Source organism: Thamnophis elegans, chromosome 8, assembly GCF_009769535.1.
Source record: "Thamnophis elegans isolate rThaEle1 chromosome 8, rThaEle1.pri, whole genome shotgun sequence".
In the NCBI taxonomy this organism is placed as follows: Eukaryota; Metazoa; Chordata; class Lepidosauria; order Squamata; family Colubridae; genus Thamnophis; species Thamnophis elegans.
Genome location: NC_045548.1, coordinates 39,299,955 through 39,319,101, shown reverse-complemented (window position 1 = coordinate 39,319,101; position 19,147 = coordinate 39,299,955). Strand labels below are relative to the sequence as shown.

The 19,147-nt window shown below is 44.5% G+C and overlaps 1 protein-coding gene across 1 annotated transcript in view; it reads right to left on the bottom strand.

Annotated features, from left to right (window-relative positions):
- Positions 1-19,147, bottom strand: part of RP1 (RP1 axonemal microtubule associated) — a 211,589-nt gene that overhangs the window by 86,604 nt on the left and 105,838 nt on the right. The window contains 1 exon segment of the mRNA XM_032222943.1: positions 6,035-6,201. Coding sequence (XP_032078834.1) covers positions 6,035-6,201 — 167 coding nt within the window.

Here is a 19,147-nt window from a genome sequence, read left to right as displayed (position 1 = left end):
TCTGGGGAACTCCACCCCCAACCCGGCTACTGTCTCTAGGAGCGCATGCAGGGCCGTTGTGATGCAGCTGGGAGGTAGCTACGTCAGAAACAAGCCCAATTGAACCCCTAGGTCCAACTTCAAGAGAAGAGACTCACACCCCACAATCTCTGGAGCAGGGATTCTGCGAGGAACTAATGACCTTTGGATAATAACTGCCACTCCCCCACCCCTTTCTTGGTGTCGTGGTTGGTGGAGCAGCTGGAACCCTTCTGGGCATATTTCTGAGAGGGGGACTCCTCCCTCATGGCCCAGCCAGGTTTCAGTAATACATGCCAGGTCTGCCCCCTCATCTAATATTAAGTCCAGGACGAGGGGAGCTTTATAAACCACAGACCTGGCATTTAGCAATAGCAATCTGAGACCAGGGCCCTGATTTCCTCTGTCGCCAGGTCCTTGAGTTGAGCTTGAAGGGCCGGAACAAGGGATCGCTGTGATGTAGCGAGCCCTTCTTCCCCGGTAATGGCTAGCCGTACAGCTCCCGTCATATTTGCCCCTCCCGGTCATAACCGAGATGCTCTGACCTGCCCCCATCCCCGTAGACCCTCCCCCTCCTCCCATGGCCCCCATTCTTCCCAGCAGGCAACACATACCATTCGTTCTAGGACGGGAGGCGGGTCTGGGCCCCCATCCACTTCTGCTTCTGCACTCAGTGGAGGGGGCTCCAGGCCGCACTCTCAGTCCTATCATGTATACCACACAAGCACTCTCCTCATACACACCCCACAGTAATCATTAAAAAATACAGCAACATAATAAAATAATAAGTTAATTAATTTAAAAATGGGTACATTCATCTTCATTCAGACATTCACACACACACTCCACAAACAGGTTAAACGCAGATCTTGATTCCACACAAGCAGTGCGCGCAAGTTCAAATTGCTGGGACTGATAATGGTTTGGGAGGGAGATATCCTCATTCTCTCTTTCCCTCCTGCGAGGCCCGGGAAAGTGCAAAAAAGGGTCCAAAGTCTAGAGTGGCTGACATGATGGGGGGGGGGGCGGAGAGGGGGGGAGAGGCGCCAGTTCGAAGGGGCACTGTATCCTTCTCTGTCTTCCGTTGTCTCCCTCTGTAATGGGCGTATGACACGAGGCAAAACGCAGAAGCTGCCAACATGCCAGAAGGTCTTCATAGTCGTTGCAACGGTAGTGTTGTCCAAAACGGAAGAGGAAAGGAAGTGAGGCTCTGGCTGGAGCCTGGAATGGTGGCAGCGGGGGGGGGGGTGATCGCTCGATTCCCAGGCGCACCGCGTTCCCAAACTGATGGCGCCGAAGACAAGATGGTACAAGAAACAGCGCCATCGAGGAGGTGTTCCTGGGGCAGCAGCGTACGGTGGCAACCACAGTAGCAGAGGCCAGACGCAGGGTCCCAAAAGCTGAGGTTGAGACAGTCAAAGGGTCGGGCGGTGAAAAGCCCTGCAGTGGCGGCGGCAGACAGAGCCAGTAGCCCAGACCCAAAGCACATCGCCGCAACTCACCGTCCCCCTCGAGGCAGCGGAGCATAGCCCATTGCATCAGCACAGCCTGACATAAGCCCAACAGTTCCCAGCGGCAGTGGGACCGAGATGGTCGTTGTCAGCGCAGGAGTCACCGAGGGCAGCAACACCGGCCGAGGGCTGCCCGAAAGCAGTGTCCTTCCAGGTAGTTGCCTCTCTAGGCCCTCTAGATGTTGACCTTGCACAGGAACCCCTTTTCCGCAATTTCCAGGCTTTAGTTCCATGAAGCTTTTGTTATTTTGTCTTTCTCGAAGCCTGAGCGACAAAGCTTAGCAGCATCTTCCTTCTTTGCACATGCGTCAACTTGGAATGTATTGTTTTTCATTCTTTGCTAGAAGTCAAGGTGCACTTTCACACCTGACCGGAAGAAGCTGGGCATGGACGCCAGCATGGAAGGAGAAGATTGGACCATGTGATGGACTGTGGGTGTGGGGACAAGATCATGAACTTTTAACTGGGTGGGATTCTGATGTAACTTCCAGGGTTGGGATCCCACAACTATGTGCCAACATGCCTGCTTTATTAAATTGGAACTTTAAGCATAGTTTTGCCTTTGATTCTGATTTGATTCTACATGGTATTTGGAACGCTGACATCATCCCAACTCTCTCTTCAAAATAAATCACCAGCACCCCTTCCTTGTGAGGGGGCTGGTGAAGATTGATGTTTCCCCAATGCTGAACCACACCGGTTAGCGTAAAACATCAGCAAACAATTAGGAGAAAACCTTTTGAGATAAGAAACTGAGATGAGACGTTCCTCTGCAAATCTGCAAAGGCAAAAGCAGTTTCGCTTTTAAAAATCATTGTCGCTGGCAAGAAGCCCAACCTGGGGGGATGGAAAGAAGAGGAATGAACGCAGTCAGCTCCGATGGAGATCCCGGAACATTCCGGACAACTAAATGTGAGTGCATACTACCCTCCTTCCCCACAGCCAAGGCTTGGAAAAAACCCTGGAGTGGAGATTTTGACTCCTTCCAAATGAGCCAATGCCCTGCAACTGAGTTGAAGACAGAATCCCTAGCAAGATGGGATTTTCAACCCAGCCAGCAAGAAGGGATTTGGCAAACATCCTCCACTTACCAGCCACCACTAAATTGGATTTTCTTCCCAGAGTGTGGATGGTTAAGATGCCAGTAGGCACCTCCACGGCCATCAACATGGGAAAGTCCCCCAAGCCAGCAGAGGGGCCCTTGGGACAGAAATCCTCCAAGCCAGCAGAGAGGCCCTTGGCAAATAAACCCCCCTAACCAGCACTGTTCCGTCTAAGGTGTGCGGCTGCGCAGCCGCGCATATGGCAAGAAAACACCGCGCAGCAGTTTCTAACTGCCGCGCAGTGATTTCTGTCACAGGCTATGGAAGCTGAGGGGCGTCAGAAAATCTAGGGTTGGCACGGGTGCAGGGACGGCGGCAGGAGTTTACATGACACAGCCAGTCTCCTAGGACCTCCTAGGCACCAGCTGCACCGCTCATTACCATCAGTCGCCCCGTGTTCAGCCAAGCAAACGCGGGAAGTCCTTTGCAGGTGGCTAGAACTGGCCATCTGCAAAGGACCTCCCCAGACTTGTTTTGATGAGCATGGAGCAACTGACGGTAGTTTGCGCCAGCTGCGGCTGCTCAAACTAGCATCAGTCGCCCCGTGTTCAGCAAAGCAAGCCTGGGGATGTCCTTTGTGGGCATCCAATCCTAGCCCGGCGCTGCGCTTGAAATGAATCCCCAAAGCCACCACCACCACCAGAATATATATTTGGCGGCTTCACCTCAGCTGCAGCGCTGGGCAACAAATGTGGTGGTGCTGTTGGAGGAGGAGGCAACAGCAGTTATTCTAGTGGCGGCGAGGGCTCATTGGCATCTTCAGTGGCAGCCCTGCCCCCTGTGAAAAAAACCAAAGATGGAGCAGATCCACGCAGATGACGTCGCTGCAACATGACTGGAGGAGGAATTCTGGGACTTGAAGTCCACAAGTCTTAAAGCTGTCAGGTTTGAAGACCCCTGGGTTTTTTCCCCCTAAAGGGTTAGGGGTGCAAGGGTCTTGTAACTTGACAGCTTTAAGACTTGCATGCTTCAATGCCAGAGTTTCTGAGCCAACATGATGACTGGAGGAGGAATTCTGGGAGTTGAAGTCCACAAGTCTTAAAGCTGTCAGGTTTGAAGACCCCTGGGTTTTTTTCTAAAGGGTTAGGGGTGCAAGGATCATGTAACAACAGCTTTAAGACTTGCATGCTTCAAATGCCAGACTTTTTGAGCCAATATTTTGGTTGCTAAGCAGGAGTGTTGTTAAGTGATACTGATATTATATAACACTTTTAATTACCTTGAATAAGCATAAGTTTGAGTTTCAAATAATACTGATTTCATTGTTGTCTTAGGTGACATCTGTGAAAAAAATTCAGGTGCTCAGGCATGAAAATATGCCGCTCAAACACTATATTTTTCTGCTCACACTGAAAAAAAATTAGAGGGAACATTGCTAACCAGCCATCATTGGGTGAACTGCAACCTGTGAATCAGGTACCCTCGGGATGGGTCTTAATCCCAGGTCATGGATGGAAGGGTTTTCAATTGGTACCTGCCCTTCCTCAGCAGATGGCACCATGGCAGACAACTGGACAGTGGCCAACCGAGGGATTGACCTCCCCACTGGTTCCAGTCTCCCCTGCAACGCCCCAAAAGGTTCTTGCCCAACCTTCCTACAGAGAAAGGTTCTCAACAATGGAAGAAGGGATTATCAAGGGGTTAGCTACAGAATGGATGGTGGAAAAATGTGATGAGGCGGTTCCTAAGTTTAGAGATGTAACTAAGTCCCTTTCCTCATGGGGGCAATTAAAATGCCACCTTTGCTGTCAACTTGGCCACAAAGCATCAGAGTGCTTGGCTCCAGCCCATTGCCACGAACGTGCGCACCAACCACCACGGCGGAAAACAGAAGGCTCCAGATGCCACCACAAAAGAATCATCTGGACAAACAACCTCTAAAAGAGGATCCCCAATTTAAGGTGACAAAGAGTCCTACCAAGGGGGAGGCCTCAGAGGAGGAAAAGGGTCAACAACCTCTGGAAGAGGATCCCCAACTTAAGGTGATGAAAAGTCCTACCAAAGGGGAGACCTTGGAGGAGGAAATTGCTGAAGATGACCCAATGCACCCATCCGCCCCTTCGCCTTCCAAGTCAACCTCCAAGTGCCTAAGACAGGGTTGGAGGGGGAAGTTGAAGCAGTTGTGAGCACCAGTTGTGCTCGATGCTTAATCAGCACGTCGATGTCAAGCAACTAGGCATAAGCACAAGACCTCTAGCCTGTCCCATTTGGGGTGAACAGGTAGATGGAACTCTAATTGGAGGGGCCCAACCCACTCTAGTAACTGAACTGGTGAAGTTACAAGTGGGCCGCCACTGTGAGCTTCTCAGATTCATTGTTGCTCCAGAGATGCTGGAGAAAATAATCTTGGGGCTTGCATGGCTTGACAGACTATTTTTCAGGCATGAGAAGTTTTTGCCCCACATTGTTTCCATGCTATGAAATGCATTTTCCTGGACCTCCACTGGGATCCTTTGTCCCTTTCTGCTCATAAATAAAAGGATTTAAGACTCATAATCAGACCTATCCAAGCAACAAGAATAATAATTGAATTATGTTCAGAATTCATTCAATATCCTTATGTAATACTTCTTCTATATACATTTACAAAAATGTATATAGAAGATGAGTTGCATAAGAGATAGTTACCAAATATGCCCAGTGTACATACAAAGTTATCCATATGTTTAAAAAAGAAGAATATACAAAAAGTTTACCTGTGAATGCAAACTTACATGGAGATAATCTGCCTAAAAAGCTGATGAAGACATACAGATGCAGTGATCTGGTCTGAAAAATGAGCAACTAAGCAACAACAAAACAACAACGGATGTATTGGTCTCTTGGGAGAGTCCTGGCTATTGGCAGCAAGGGTCCAGTCAACATTAGATGACTGGGAGCCATCAATTCAGTTTTTTCAGTACTTCTGGTATAGTGTTACCCTGGAGCATTGTCAGATATTAAGTTGTGAGACCCAAACTCAGCTTCTGCCATACCCCTGTAGTGACTGAAACATTAGGAAATAAAGAAGGACAGGGAAAGCATATGCAATGAACAAAGCCATGCCACTTAATAACTTGCAAACCATACTTTCTTAATACAGTCTTTCTTTATTTCTTTCTTCCCAAAATGTTATCACTGAGTTATTATTAATGGCTATATGATAATTGTATAAACTTGCAACAAATGTCTCTACAGACCTCATTGCTTATGACTTTAGGCATGTACTGCTTTCCATACCTTCAGTAACCTCAGAATTATTTATACCTTGAAAAAAGAACCAGGGGAACATGCAGAGAAACATAAATAATATTTCAGAGCTTCTTGGTAAATAAGGGATGGTTTTTGGTCCCCTTACAGCAGGATTTCTGTCCTCTGCCTAAAGCAAGCTGTCACTTCAGTGTCTGTGTAACAATAACTTACAATGAATTCATCAGTGGCTCCTGGTTGGAAACACACATATCCCAAACTTTGTGAAGACAGGAGAAGATCATCACTTTTGCCTTTTGAGCCATAAATTACAAGGGTTCTTTTAGATGTCCGTGGCTCTGGAGAATCATGATCTGTTTTCACCACCACTCTCCACTGTCCTTTGAAAGAAAGGAAGCAAACAACCATGACTGCAATGTATCTATCACACTGGGGAAGAAATGTGCAGATGTCTGTATTTCTGATTACTAGACATTTCATCAGTGCAACACTTATAGGGATCATATCATCTATAGCTTACATGACATAATGCTATGAGAGGATGAGAAGAAACAGTTACAGTATATGTTAATAGGGGATTTGATTACTAAACTATAAAGAGAACTATGGTGCATAATATGTGTTGTGATATTTACATGTTTACACACTACCTGGAACCTCTCCTTTCTTCATTTCTATCACTTATTTTTGTATTTTCTACACACAGTAAAGCCTTTTCATCCCCCCTTCTTCCCTTTGAAACCAATATATTTTCCTCAGGTGGGTCACTGGACTCAATAACTACAAACCTGGTGAAAAAAACCAAACCAGTAGCAGGATATATCTCAAGAAATTTAGACCTGTTACTGTAAATCAGATATGAAACATGTAGTTCTTGCAGTAACTTAGTTTCATTGGTCTCTGTTTATGAAGTCTTTAATCAATCCTGAACCTGTTGCAGATGTTTTTCATGGGATGGGGCAGTGGTGGGATTCAAAATTTTTACTACCAGTTCTGCAGGTGTGGCTTGGTGGCCATGGCTTTTTGGCTATGGCTTGGTGGGTACGGCAGGGAAAGGATATTGTAAAATCTCTTTTCCTACCCCACTCCAGGGGAAGGTTACTGCAAAATCTCCATTTCCTTCCCATCAGCTGGGACTCAGGAGGCAGAGAATAGATGGAGTGGGGCCAGTCAGAGGTGGTATTTACTTGTTCTCAGGGACGTGCAGTAACTGGAGGCAGGGGAGGCGGGGCCTCACCAGTCTCAGGAAGAAAAGGAAAGATTTTTTAAAAATAATTAAAAAGGCCAAGGTAGTTGCTGCCAGACTCCAAGTCACAGTGACTTTGAGTCTGCTTAGTGTTAACTATAGGGGAAGGCTAGAGAACTATGGGCTTTCTTTGCATAAGGAATTTTTCGCGTTTTAAGAGTTAAGCAAGGGTTAAAAAGCAAAACAATTCTTATGCAAATGAGGCACGTGATTCTCTCGCCTCCTACTGCAGAGGGCTTAGAGGCTTTTTTAAAACATTTAAGCAGAGTCATCCACACAGTGACTCTAGCAGCAACTATCCTAGCCTCCCTGGCCCTGGCTAGACCAAATCTTGCATTTTTGACGCAGCTGGAAGGTATATGGGTCAGAGGGAGGGGGCAGGGGGGAGGAATTCAAAGTTATTGTAATTTGTAAGTAATGTTTTATTGTGAGTAATTTGTTTGTGTGTGTGTGTGTGTTACTTTCTTCACTTCACTCAAACAATTTGAGAGAGAGTTTGAGAAGAGAGGGAAGGGGCAGAGGCAGGGAGGGCAGCCTTGTTTGAGAAGAGAGGGGCAGCTCTCTCCCCCCCACTGGGAGCCCCATCCTGCTCCCCTCTCCCCTTTCTTCACCGGCTGCAACCTCGCCCCCCCACCTCCTCCATCCCCGCCACTGTGTCCAACAGGCGTCTCACGTTTATGTCCACCATAAACGCAAGAGGCCTGCTGGACACAGAGGGGGGACGGAGAGGGGGGGGCAAGGCAGCAGAGCGCCGCAGTGGCGAGAAGCAGCACCCCCGCCACTGTGTCCGATAGGCGCCTCGCATTTATGCCACCATAAACCTGAGATTCCTGGCGGACACAGAGGGGGGACGGAGGAGGTGGGGGCGAGGCGGCAGAGTGCGGCAGTGGCGAGAAGCAGCACCCCCGCCGCTGTGTCCGACAGGCATCTCGCGTTTATGCCCACTATAAGCCTGAGACGCCTGGTGGACACAGAGGTAGAGACGGAGGAGGCGGGGGGGGGCGAGGCAGCAGAGCGCGGCAGTGGCGAGAAGCAGCACCCCTGCTGCTGTGTTCGACAGGCATCTTGCCTTTATGCCCGCCATAAACGCGAGAGGCCTGGCGGACACAGAGGGGGATGGAGGAGGTGGGGGCGAGGCGGCAGAGCGCAGCAGCGGTGAGAAGCAGCACCCCCGCCGCTGTGTCCACCAGGCATCTCACATTTATGGCGGGCATAAACGTGAGACGCTTGGCGGACACAGAGGTGGGGACATCCCCGCCACTGCCGCGCTCTCCCGCCTCGACCCCCCACCTCCTCCAACCCCATCTGCTGCGGGTGTTTCCTCCCCCCAAGCCGTTTCATGAACGGCCGCTAACGAAGAATCGAGCCCCCGCCAGCCACAGCATGATTGAACCTCTGCTTTTCTTTTTGTGGCGCCCTTCTCTGCCTCCCAACTCCCCCCCAAAAAACTTCCCACTTCCAACCGGTTTCCCCCTTTTTACTTATTTTTAAAAAAATAAAGGATGGCATTGCCAAGCGGAGAGCGACGTCCCAGGGGGAAATGCCAGACCGACCGAGGCTTTAATGGGCTATGGAGGCGAAGGGGAATTAATTGGATTGGCTCATGGTTGGCACCGAGAGCGTCCCGAGCGGGTTTCATGGGGAGAGGGCGTGGGGCGGGGGCTTTCCTGCAACTGGCTGAGCCCTGAATGGAGGCGGCTGTTTTCAGGCTTCTTTGTGGCTTTGCCAGCAGCGGGATCGCTTCGTGCGGGTGTGATTCATATGCAAATGGAGATGCAGGGAAGCAGGGAGGTTGGCAGGAGTTGAAGAAAAGAGGAGGAGGCGGGGGGTGATGTGGGGGAGTGTGGCAGCGGCAGGGACGTTCTTGCTGCTGCCGGGCTCTTGCCTCACCAACCGTAATCCTCACCACACGTCACTGCTTGTTCTCCAAACTACTCAAAATTTCCGCTACAAGTTCTCTAGAACTGGTCAGAACCTGCTGAATACCACCTCTGGAGAAGGTGGCTGTGTACATACAACATGATTAAACTGATGATTGACTTTTTTTGTCTTGGTTCACATAATACATTATATCATATAATAAGCAAATGAGGTGATTTTGCCTAACGTGCTGCACCACAAAATTAAACAAGCGAAGGAGCTCACTATCGCAATTTATCAGGCTTTATCAGTTCACCTATTAGGTCTTAACTGACCTGGTTTAGTATACTGAAAAGAGTCAGTGCCATCTCAAAGCATAGTGCAGAAGAATGGGCTAAGAAGCTATTATTATGAAAAGTTTTGCTGCACTTGAAAGTGGGGGGAAAGTAAATGAAAGGCAGGAAAACTCCATTATTATTTCCATGAACAAAGGTTTTTTTCTAGCTTTTAAAAACATCGTTCTTTTAATCAGAGATTTTAGAGACTGAATTTGGGATCCTTTGATGCAAAATATATAGTTTATTCCTATAGATTTTTCCATCAATCAAAAAATCTGTTCTCTAGAAGCAATTCACTAATGACTACTGTTGCTTTTTTTCTTTTCTATCACTTCATGATTCAGTCATTATCTTCACATCCCATACCAACTTAAATGCCTATCCCTGTGGCTAAAATGATGGCAGAAGAATAACCTTGATAAAAGCTTCAAAGCAGTATCATTGTATGAACTAGTTTTGAAAGGTAACAAGAATATACCTTGCATAGAGAAGTAACCAGAATTTCCTTATTTAAATAATAAATCTCTAGACTGGAAATATCAGGGTTTTTTGTATCAAATAAAAGCAGTACACTTAGATGCTCAGATCATTCCATGATACCCATTAAATATGGAACCATCATGCCCCACTTGTTGATAAACTCAACAGATGGCAACTGAACTTTGTTGAAATAAATTAGAACCAGGCTGGAATAGTTCTGGCATAGGAGACCTCCAGTGAATAAAAGGATATACTGGGAAATTAAAAAGACATCCTGAATATATTTTATTTCCAAGAAGATATATGAATATAAAATAAGGACATCATAATTTAAGCTGAAATTTAAGAAAAAAAATGTGTTCCAGGGGGCGCAATGGTTTAGATGCTGAGCTTGTTATCTGGAAAGCCTGGGTTTGAAATCTGAGTGCTGCACAATGGGATGAACTGCTTTTCCTACAACAGCTACTGCCCAACTAGCAGTTTGAAAGCATGAACATGTAAGTAGATTAATAGGTACCACTTTGGTGGGAAAGTACCAGTGTTCCAAGCACTATGCTCATTTTGGACACAACTGGATAAGGAAACTTTTATCTTTTTTTGTTTGAGCATAAAGCTTCAAATTGTTGTGCTATAACATCACAATTGTAATATTTAATGTAAAGATTTATATTTAATATAGTATAGTGTTGATTCAAAGTCTTACATCATCTGTGTGTTGAGCAAAGTACATAGGCTAAAAATGACTTTATTTCAGATATCTGAATTACACATTAGAACTTTGTTATGATGCCAAAGGTACAGGGAAAAAAAACTAGGCATTTACGTGAGCATATAAAGACTTTAAAGTCAGGAATTGATTGCATATGAAGCCTAATCCCTTCAGTCTGTATGTGTACTATCGGTCAAGTTGTATTCATGTTTGTGTGAACACAAAGATGCCTTTATAAATCAGTGGAATTAAGCAATCATGCAGAATGAATACAGTGAGAAAGCAGGAGCTGGACTGGTATCCATATTCATCCCCTGACCATTTTAGATTTATTTTATTTTATTTTATTTAGATGATGACTATTGGCACCCTATAGAAAGCCCAAAAGGTAACTGCTGTTTGAATTTAAGCTACCCAGAGTCCTTGATCGAGATTGGTGGCTATAGAAAATGAATGGATGGATGGATAAATAAACAGCTCCACTATGTATATCTGTGATCAAGTGAACATAAAGCAAGGCTTCCTCAGAACACTAGCAGAATCACTTGGAAAATAGTGTTTGTTCTAAAGAAATGATGCCTTTTTTTCTTTTGTCCAATAGTCCTTTAGGTTCTACAATATCCAGGCTATTTCTACCCAGCTATCAGTTTTATTATCCTAAACTAATGCACAGTGATTTGAGAATGTTACTGCCAATAGTCCCATTCTAATATATATATATGACTCTTGTGACGAGCCGATTGACAGATGATGGAAGCAGTTAGCTTCCTCCCATAATTGGGGCTTACCAGGAGTTGTGACTCTAAATATATACCTTCTTCCCTGTCTTCAGCTGATAAGGAGGAGACCTGTGGCTTAATGGCTAAGAAGTTTGCCTAAGATGCAATACAGCACAGGTTCGAATTCCAGTAAGGGTATGGCTAGCTGATGAGAGCTAAATAGCTTGAAATAGATCTATACTAGTCTCCCTTTATTTATTTATCAGCACAAATAAACACACACACACACACACAAACATATATATGTGTGTGTGTCTGTATGTATACATATATGTATGTATGTGTATATATATATATATATATATGTATGTATGTATGTATGTATGTATGTATGTATGTATGTATGTATGTATCAGGGGTGGGTTTCAAAAATTGTTCGAACCTACTCTGTGGGCGTGGCCTCCTTTGTGGGAGTGGCTTGCTGCCCATGTGACCGGATGGGAGTGGCTTGCCACCCATGTGACCGGATGGGAGTGGCCTGCCACCCATGTGACCTGGTGGAAGTGGCCAAGACGATGTTATTACTAGATATTACTAATTACTAGATATTATTAATATTACTAGATCATTATTAATGCATAGATAACTGTGGGACATTACACACCCACCCACACCCACAAACTATGACAGTGCTAGGAAAACACCAAAAAAATACCCCGCCCCCCCCAAAAAAAGACTGCCAATGAAACCAGTTTTTTTTCCCTAAGCCTAAGAACAGGAAAGACAAAGTCACTGGAATAAAAACCATCAAGGCAATGTGGAAAATTATAAAGGACAGGCACTCACAGAACCATCAACCACCTCAGAATTACCTAAACAAGTAAGGTGACCAGATTTTCAGATTGGTAAAGAGGGACACCATTGACCGGGGGGGGGGAGGAGCTAGGCCGCGGCAGTTACTGCTAGCCCGCGACCTCGCTAGGGACGTCTGGTCACCTTAATTATATACATCCTCTCTCTCTCTATCCATCCATCCATCTGTCTGTCTATCTGCCTGCCTATCTAGTTATGGTATCCCTCTCCCTCTTTCCCCCTCTCTTTCTCCATCCATCTATCTGCTTGCCTACCTATCTCTCTCTCTTTCTCTCTATCCATCCGTCTATCTGCCTGCCTATCTGTCTATCTAGTTATGGTCTCTCTCTCTCTCTCCCTCTCCCTCCCTCATCTCATTATCATCTATCTCAGTGTTTCTCCACCTTTTTATAAAAATAATTTTTTTATTTTTTTTTTGTTACATAGACGACACATACCCACAACAATCAAAACAAAACAAAACAAAAAGAAAAAAAACCCATCATCACATATAGCATGTCGTTTGGTTACAAGTGTTTTAACATTTATCATTCTTATACATTTATTATTTCATTTAATAGGTTATAATATACAGTTTGGGTTGCTTTGTTTACCATCCCTTCCTCCTGTTATAACACCACCTTATTTTCCCTTTCTTTTCTCCCTTCCTCCCTTCTCTACTTTCTTCCTTCCTGCTCTCCTTTCCCTTCCTTCTTCCTGTACCTTTCTCCTACTCCTGCTCTTCCTCATCCCCTTCCTACCCTCTCTCCTCTCCTTTCCATCCTCCTCTCCTTACCTCTTTCTTTTCACCCTCTCTCCCTTCTCTACTTTCTTCCTTCCTCCTCTCCTTCCCCTTCCTTCTTCCCTTACCTCTCCTTTGCTCCTGCTCTTCCTCTTTCCCTTCCTACCCTCTCTCCTTCCTTTTCTCTCCCTTCCATCCTCCTTTCCTTTCCCTTTCCTTTCTCCCTCCCTCCCTTCTCTACTTTCCTCCTTCCTTCTCTCCTTCCCCTTCCTTCTTCCCTTACCTTTCTCCTACTCCTGCTCTTCCTCTTCCCCTTTCTACCCTCTCTCCCCCTCTTTCTCTCCTTTCCATCCTCCTCTCCTTACCTCTTTCTTCTTTCCCCCATCTTCCTTTCATTCTCTCCTCCTTTCTTCCTTTCTCCCAACTCCCTTTCTGGGAGTTGAAGTCCACACACTTTCAAGTCTCCAAGGTGGAGAAAGACTGATCTATCTAATTAATATAATTATTTCTCCCTCTCTTTTTCACTCTCTTTCCAGCGCACACACGCAAATGCATAGGGCAGCCCACCTCACACACAGGTAATTCCGGGCGGCTTACAGGAAGAGGACAGCCTACCACTGGGGGGGCAGGATTTCGCCAATAAAAGTTAACTTTCCTGCGAAAGGGGCCGGCAGTCTCTCAGCTCTTCCCGGCCGGGGAGACCTCCCACCACTTCCACTCCTGCGACCCTCCTCCCGCCTCCTCGGAGCTTCAAGCAAGCTAACTGGGAAGGCCGGGGAAGAAGAAGAAGTGGCGGCGCGAGGTCAGCGGTCCTTGGGGGCGCGGCGGAAGCCCTGCTAAAGCGCCCCTTTCCCGGCTCGGCTGCCATTGCTGCTGCTCATGGCAGAAGGGGAGGAGGAGGAGGAGGAAGATAAAGCGGCGGGGTGGTTCCTGCAGCCGCCAAGGCGGGAAAGGTGCGCTTTGACAGAGCTTCCACAGCCCTGCTAAAGCGCCCCTTTCCCAGCTCGGCTGCTCATGGCAGAAGGGGAGGAGGAGGAGGAGGAAGATAAAGTGGTGGGGTGGTTCCTGCAGCCACCAAGGCGGGAAAGGTGCGCTTTGACAGGGCTTCCTCTCCGGAGAGGCGTTTTTTAAAAAGAAAAACCCTGCAGGCACCCAGCGACAGGGGCTAGGAGCTAGGAACCCGGAAGTTAATTACTTCCGGGTTCACTGACGAACCGGATCGCAAGAACCGGTGCGAACCGGGAGGAACCCACCCCTGGTATGTATGTATGTATATATATGTGTGTGTGTGTGTGTGTGTGTGTGTGTAGTTCAGCCAAAAGGTATCCTCTCCAGCTTATTTATTTGTTTGTTTGTTTGTTTGTCAAACATGTACAAGATAGCAGGTATAGGTATAAACATAAACAAAGGAAGTAAGTAGAGATAACTGTGGACAGTAAGACAGGGATGGTAGGCATGCTGGTGTGCTTATACACACACCCTTTACGGATCTCTTAGGAATGAGGTGAAGTCCACAATAGGGTTGAAGCTGTGGGGTTTGAGGCTTTAACAATGGAGTCAGGTAGAGCATTCCAGGCATTGACCACTCTGTTGCTGAAGTTGTATTTTCTGAAATCGAGTTTGAAGCGGTTTACCTTGAGTTTGTATCAATTGCTTACCCATGTATTATTGGAATGGAATAATAATGAATAACTAATGGAAGAGTAAAGAAATCAGCATCTATAAAACTATGCTACTATCTTATCTTCAGTTGTCAACACATTCAACTGGCTCCAAATGGAGGTGTATCCTTAAAGCTGACCCTCTTCTCAAAAGAATAACAGAAATTACAGCCTGCTGGCATCTGAATCCAGCAGGAAGAAGGAAAAGCAAGGATTCAGACAGTAGAATAATAATTCTCAGCAGGGCATGAGTAATTCACTCAGTTTTTGCAAGCACAGAACTGTCCATGCAGTGATTTCTTGTGCACCTACTGCTGTGAAGTACAGTATGTTGACCAGCTCTTCTACTCAATACCAATGACAGAATGTGATTGTGTGGATATAAAGCCAACCAGGACTAGTTCAATTGCTAATGTGGAAGAACTCTCTATATTTTCAATAAGCACGCTGTCTAGGAATTCTGGCACTATACAGTAGTCCTTGAACTTGAAGGGTGTGACAATTCCTTAGAACAAGCTGCCCAATATTTGCAAAATGACAAAAATAGTGCAGTAACAATATTGCACATGTTATAGCATAGTCTGATGAAAAAAGGAGAAATTTATATTTAAGAAGAGAATGTCATTGGAGCTATAGCAGCAGGTGAAGAGATTTAACTGGCTTTGTTGTTGTTAGTTGTGAAGTTGTGTCCAATTCATCACAACCCCATGGACAACATTCCTCCAGGCCTTCCTGTCCTCTACCATCCTATGAAGTCCATTTATGCTCACACTGATTGCTTCAGTGACTCCATCCAATCACCTCATTCTCTGTCATCCCCTTCTTCTTTTGCCCTCAATCTTTCCCAGCATTAGGCTCTTCTCCAGTGAGTCCTTCCTTCTCATTAAGTGGCCAAAGTATTTGAGTTTCATCTTCAAACTCTGGCCTTTTAAAGAGCATTCAGGGTTGATCTCCTCTAGGACTGACCAGTTTGATCGCCATGCAGTCCAAGGGATTCACAGGAGTCTTCTCCAGCACCATAGTTCAAAGGCCTCAGTCCTTTGGTACTCAGCCTTTCTTTATTATTATTATTATTATTATTATTATTATTATTATTATTATTATTATTATTGTTCTTGTTATACAATTGTATCACAGCGGCCAGTTGTTTCACCGGATTTGGCATTGGTTACTAGTCGGGTCCCACCCAGGGGCCTAGGACGTTGTAACGTATTTTCGTAATATGCGTGCAGATCCAAGCAGTGCGGCTTTTTGCATTTGACTGATGGTGATTTTGTCAATTTTTAACTGTTTTAAATGTAATTCCAGTGCTTTTGGAATAGCACCCAGTGTGCCAATTACCACTGGAATTATCACTGCTGGTTTGTGCCATAGTCATTGAATTTCGATTTTTAAGTCCTGGTATCTTGCGATTTTTTCATGTTCCTTCTCGGCGACCCTGCTATCACCTGGTATTGCGATGTCTATGATTGTGACCTTATTTTTCTCAACCAGTGTGATGTCTGGTGTATTATGCGCCAGTATTTTGTCGGTTTGTATACGGAAATCCCACAAGATCTTGACCATCTGATTTTCGGTGACTTTTTCAGGCTGATGTTCCCACCAGTTTGTTGCTGTTTTAATATTATAATTTTTGCACAAATTCCAATGGATCATTTGTGCTACTGAATTGTGCCGCAATTTATAATCAGTCTGCGCGATTTTTTTACAGCAGCTGAGTATGTGATCAACAGTTTCGTCAGCTTCTTTGCAAAGTCTGCATTTGGCATCATCAGAGGATTTTTCGATTTTGGCCTTAATGGCATTTGTGCGGATAGCTTGTTCTTGCGCAGCCAGGATTAGTGACTCTGTTTCTTTCTTTAATGTACCTGTTTTTAACCATAACCAAGTTTGTTCCCTGTCCACTTTATCTTTTATTTTTTCCAGAAATTGACCATGCAGTGCTTTGTTCTGCCAACTCTCCATTCTTGATTTTATCACATCTTTTCTGTAGTCTTGTTTTGTCTGTTGGGCCTTCAGTAGATTTTTGTTCTTTACTTCGATTAATAGATGTTCTTGACTTTCTTTTAAATAATCAGCCAGTGCATGTTTTTCTTCTTCAACTGTTTGCTTCACTTGTAATAATCCTCTGCCACCTGATTTTCGGGGCAGATATAGTCTATCAGTATCACCACGTGGATGTAAACTGTAGTGCATTGTCATTAGTTTCCTGGTTTTTCGGTCCAAAAGGTCCAAATCAGTTTGTGTCCAGTTAACTATGCCAGCTGTGTATCTTATAACTGGTATTGCCCAGGTATTTATGGCCTTGATTGTATTTCCACCATTCAATTTAGATTTCAAAATTTTCCTAACTCTGTTGGTGTACTCTCGTCTGACAATAGTTTTTACTTCTCCATGCTTGATGTTATCCAACTGCAGAATGCCTAAGTATTTGTAGGCTTCATTTTCTTTGCATTTAATTAGTTGGCCATTGGGCATTTCAATTCCCTCAGATGCAGTGATTTTGCCCCTTTTTATGGATACACTGGCACATTTTTCCATGCCAAACTGCATTGAAATATCGGTGCTGAATACTCGGACTGTATTTGTCAATGATTGGATTTCTATTTCTGACTTTCCATAGAGTTTCAAATCATCCATATATAGTAAATGCGAAATTTTTTCAGCTTTTTTGGCTGTTTGGTAGCCTAATTTCATTTTTTTTAAGATTACTGATAGTGGGATCATTGCGATGATGAAGAGAAGAGGTGAAAGTGAATCACCCTGGAAAATTCCTCGCTTGATATTAACCATTCCGTAGATCTCATTCCCTACTGCCAACTCAGTTCTCCATTGTTTCATTGCCTTTTCAGTAAAGGATGTAATATTTTTGCTAATGCCAGTTGTTTCTAAGCATTTTATGATCCAACTATGTGGCAGTGAGTCAAATGCCTTTTTGTAATCAATCCAGACCATATTCAAGTTCGTTTTTCTGTTCTTACAATTTTCTAATATCATTTTATCAATTAGAAGCTGATCTTTTGTGCCCCTGCTCCTTCTTTTGTTGCCTTTTTGCTCTACTGGCAAGATGTTGTTTGTTTCCAAATAATCCATCATGTTATCTGCAATAATGCCTGTGAGTAATTTGAAGGTTGTTGGCAAGCATGTTATTGGTCTATAGTTTTCAGGTGTTGTTCCTTTAGTTGGATCTTTCTGAATCAAGTATGTTTTTCCAGTTGTCAACCATTCATCAATTTGGCCCTTTTGTAAAATTTCATTCAGTTGCCTGGCCAATATTGCATGTAAACTGGTCAGATATTTGAGCCAGAAACCATGTAATTGGTCCTTTCCAGGTGATGTCCAATTCTTTACCTTTTTAACTCGATTTTTGACCATCTCAGTTGTTATTTCTAATACCTGCATTTGTTTGTTGCCAATGCTTTTCTCAAAGTCATGTATCCACTTTGCTTCCTTGTTGTAGTCCTTTGCATTTTCCCACAATTCTTTCCAGAATTCAACTGTGGCCTGTTTTTCTGGTTTTTCACTTTTGGTGTCACCATTCACATTAAGACTTTGATAAAAACGCCGTTGGTCTGATCGAAATTGCTGATTTTGTTTATATTGGATGATTCGTGCCTCATATCTTTCAATTTTTGTAGCTGTTGCTGTTATCTGCTGTTTTACAATCTCTACAGCTTCATTGATGTTTCTTGTATGCAATCTATATCTCCTGATTAGCCGATCTATGATTTTGTTGTTTTTAAGCCGTTGCTCATGCATGTTCTTTAAGTTACTAGCATCTGCCCTTAAATTTTTTATTTTTTGTTCTAAACGGATTTTCCACTTTGGCTTTGATGCTTTTTCTGTTGTGTGACTAGGTACTTTAATTTTAATGCCTAGTTCATTAGTGACTATTACAGCTGCGCTGTACATTAACTGGTTTGTTTCCAAGATGGATCCCGGTTCAATTGTTGAAAACACAGCATTAACCATTTTCATGATAGGGGCCAAAATTTTCTTCGGCACAGTTTTTAGTGATGGTAAACGTTGCCTTTCCTCATTAAGCAGAAAATGCTCCATGATCTTATCCTTCAATTCTTTTTGTTTTTGAGTTAGTTCATCAGTTGGTTCAGTGATAACTGGTTCTAGTGGTGGTGATGTTATTTCCTCCCCGAGAGCTTCTTCTGGGAGTTCTACTATAATGTCTTTAGTTGTGTCTTGAATATCAGTTATTTCCGCTTGTGATATTGTTTTTTGGGTTTTGCAATTTGCCTGAATTTCCTCATGTTCAACTTCACTAAACACTTTATTCCGTATAATAAATCGCCTTTGATCTGCTAGTCGTTGTTCACTAACATTTGAATCTGGATATTGTTGTTTCCATAATTCATACATTCGCTTTAAATAGCCTCTTTTTTCTGGCTCTGAGTTGTAGTAACAGGCCATTATGGCACGGTTTTCATCTGCACTATATTTTTGTCGTTTTGTTGGCTGGTCCACTTGAAGCCCACTTGTCGACGGATGTCCAGGGACCCCAACATCTGCCGCGGCCCTTGTTAACCTGCGCGACGACCGATGCGGTATGGAATTCTTATTTGTTTTTTTCACCATATTGTATGGGTTGGCGGGGTTTTTTTTACGGGACCAGATGCCAACCTGATCCCAACCTTCCTCCTTTCTCATCCGGGCTTGGGACCGGCAATGGCGGAGTTGTTGTTGTTGTTGTTGTTGTTGTTGTTG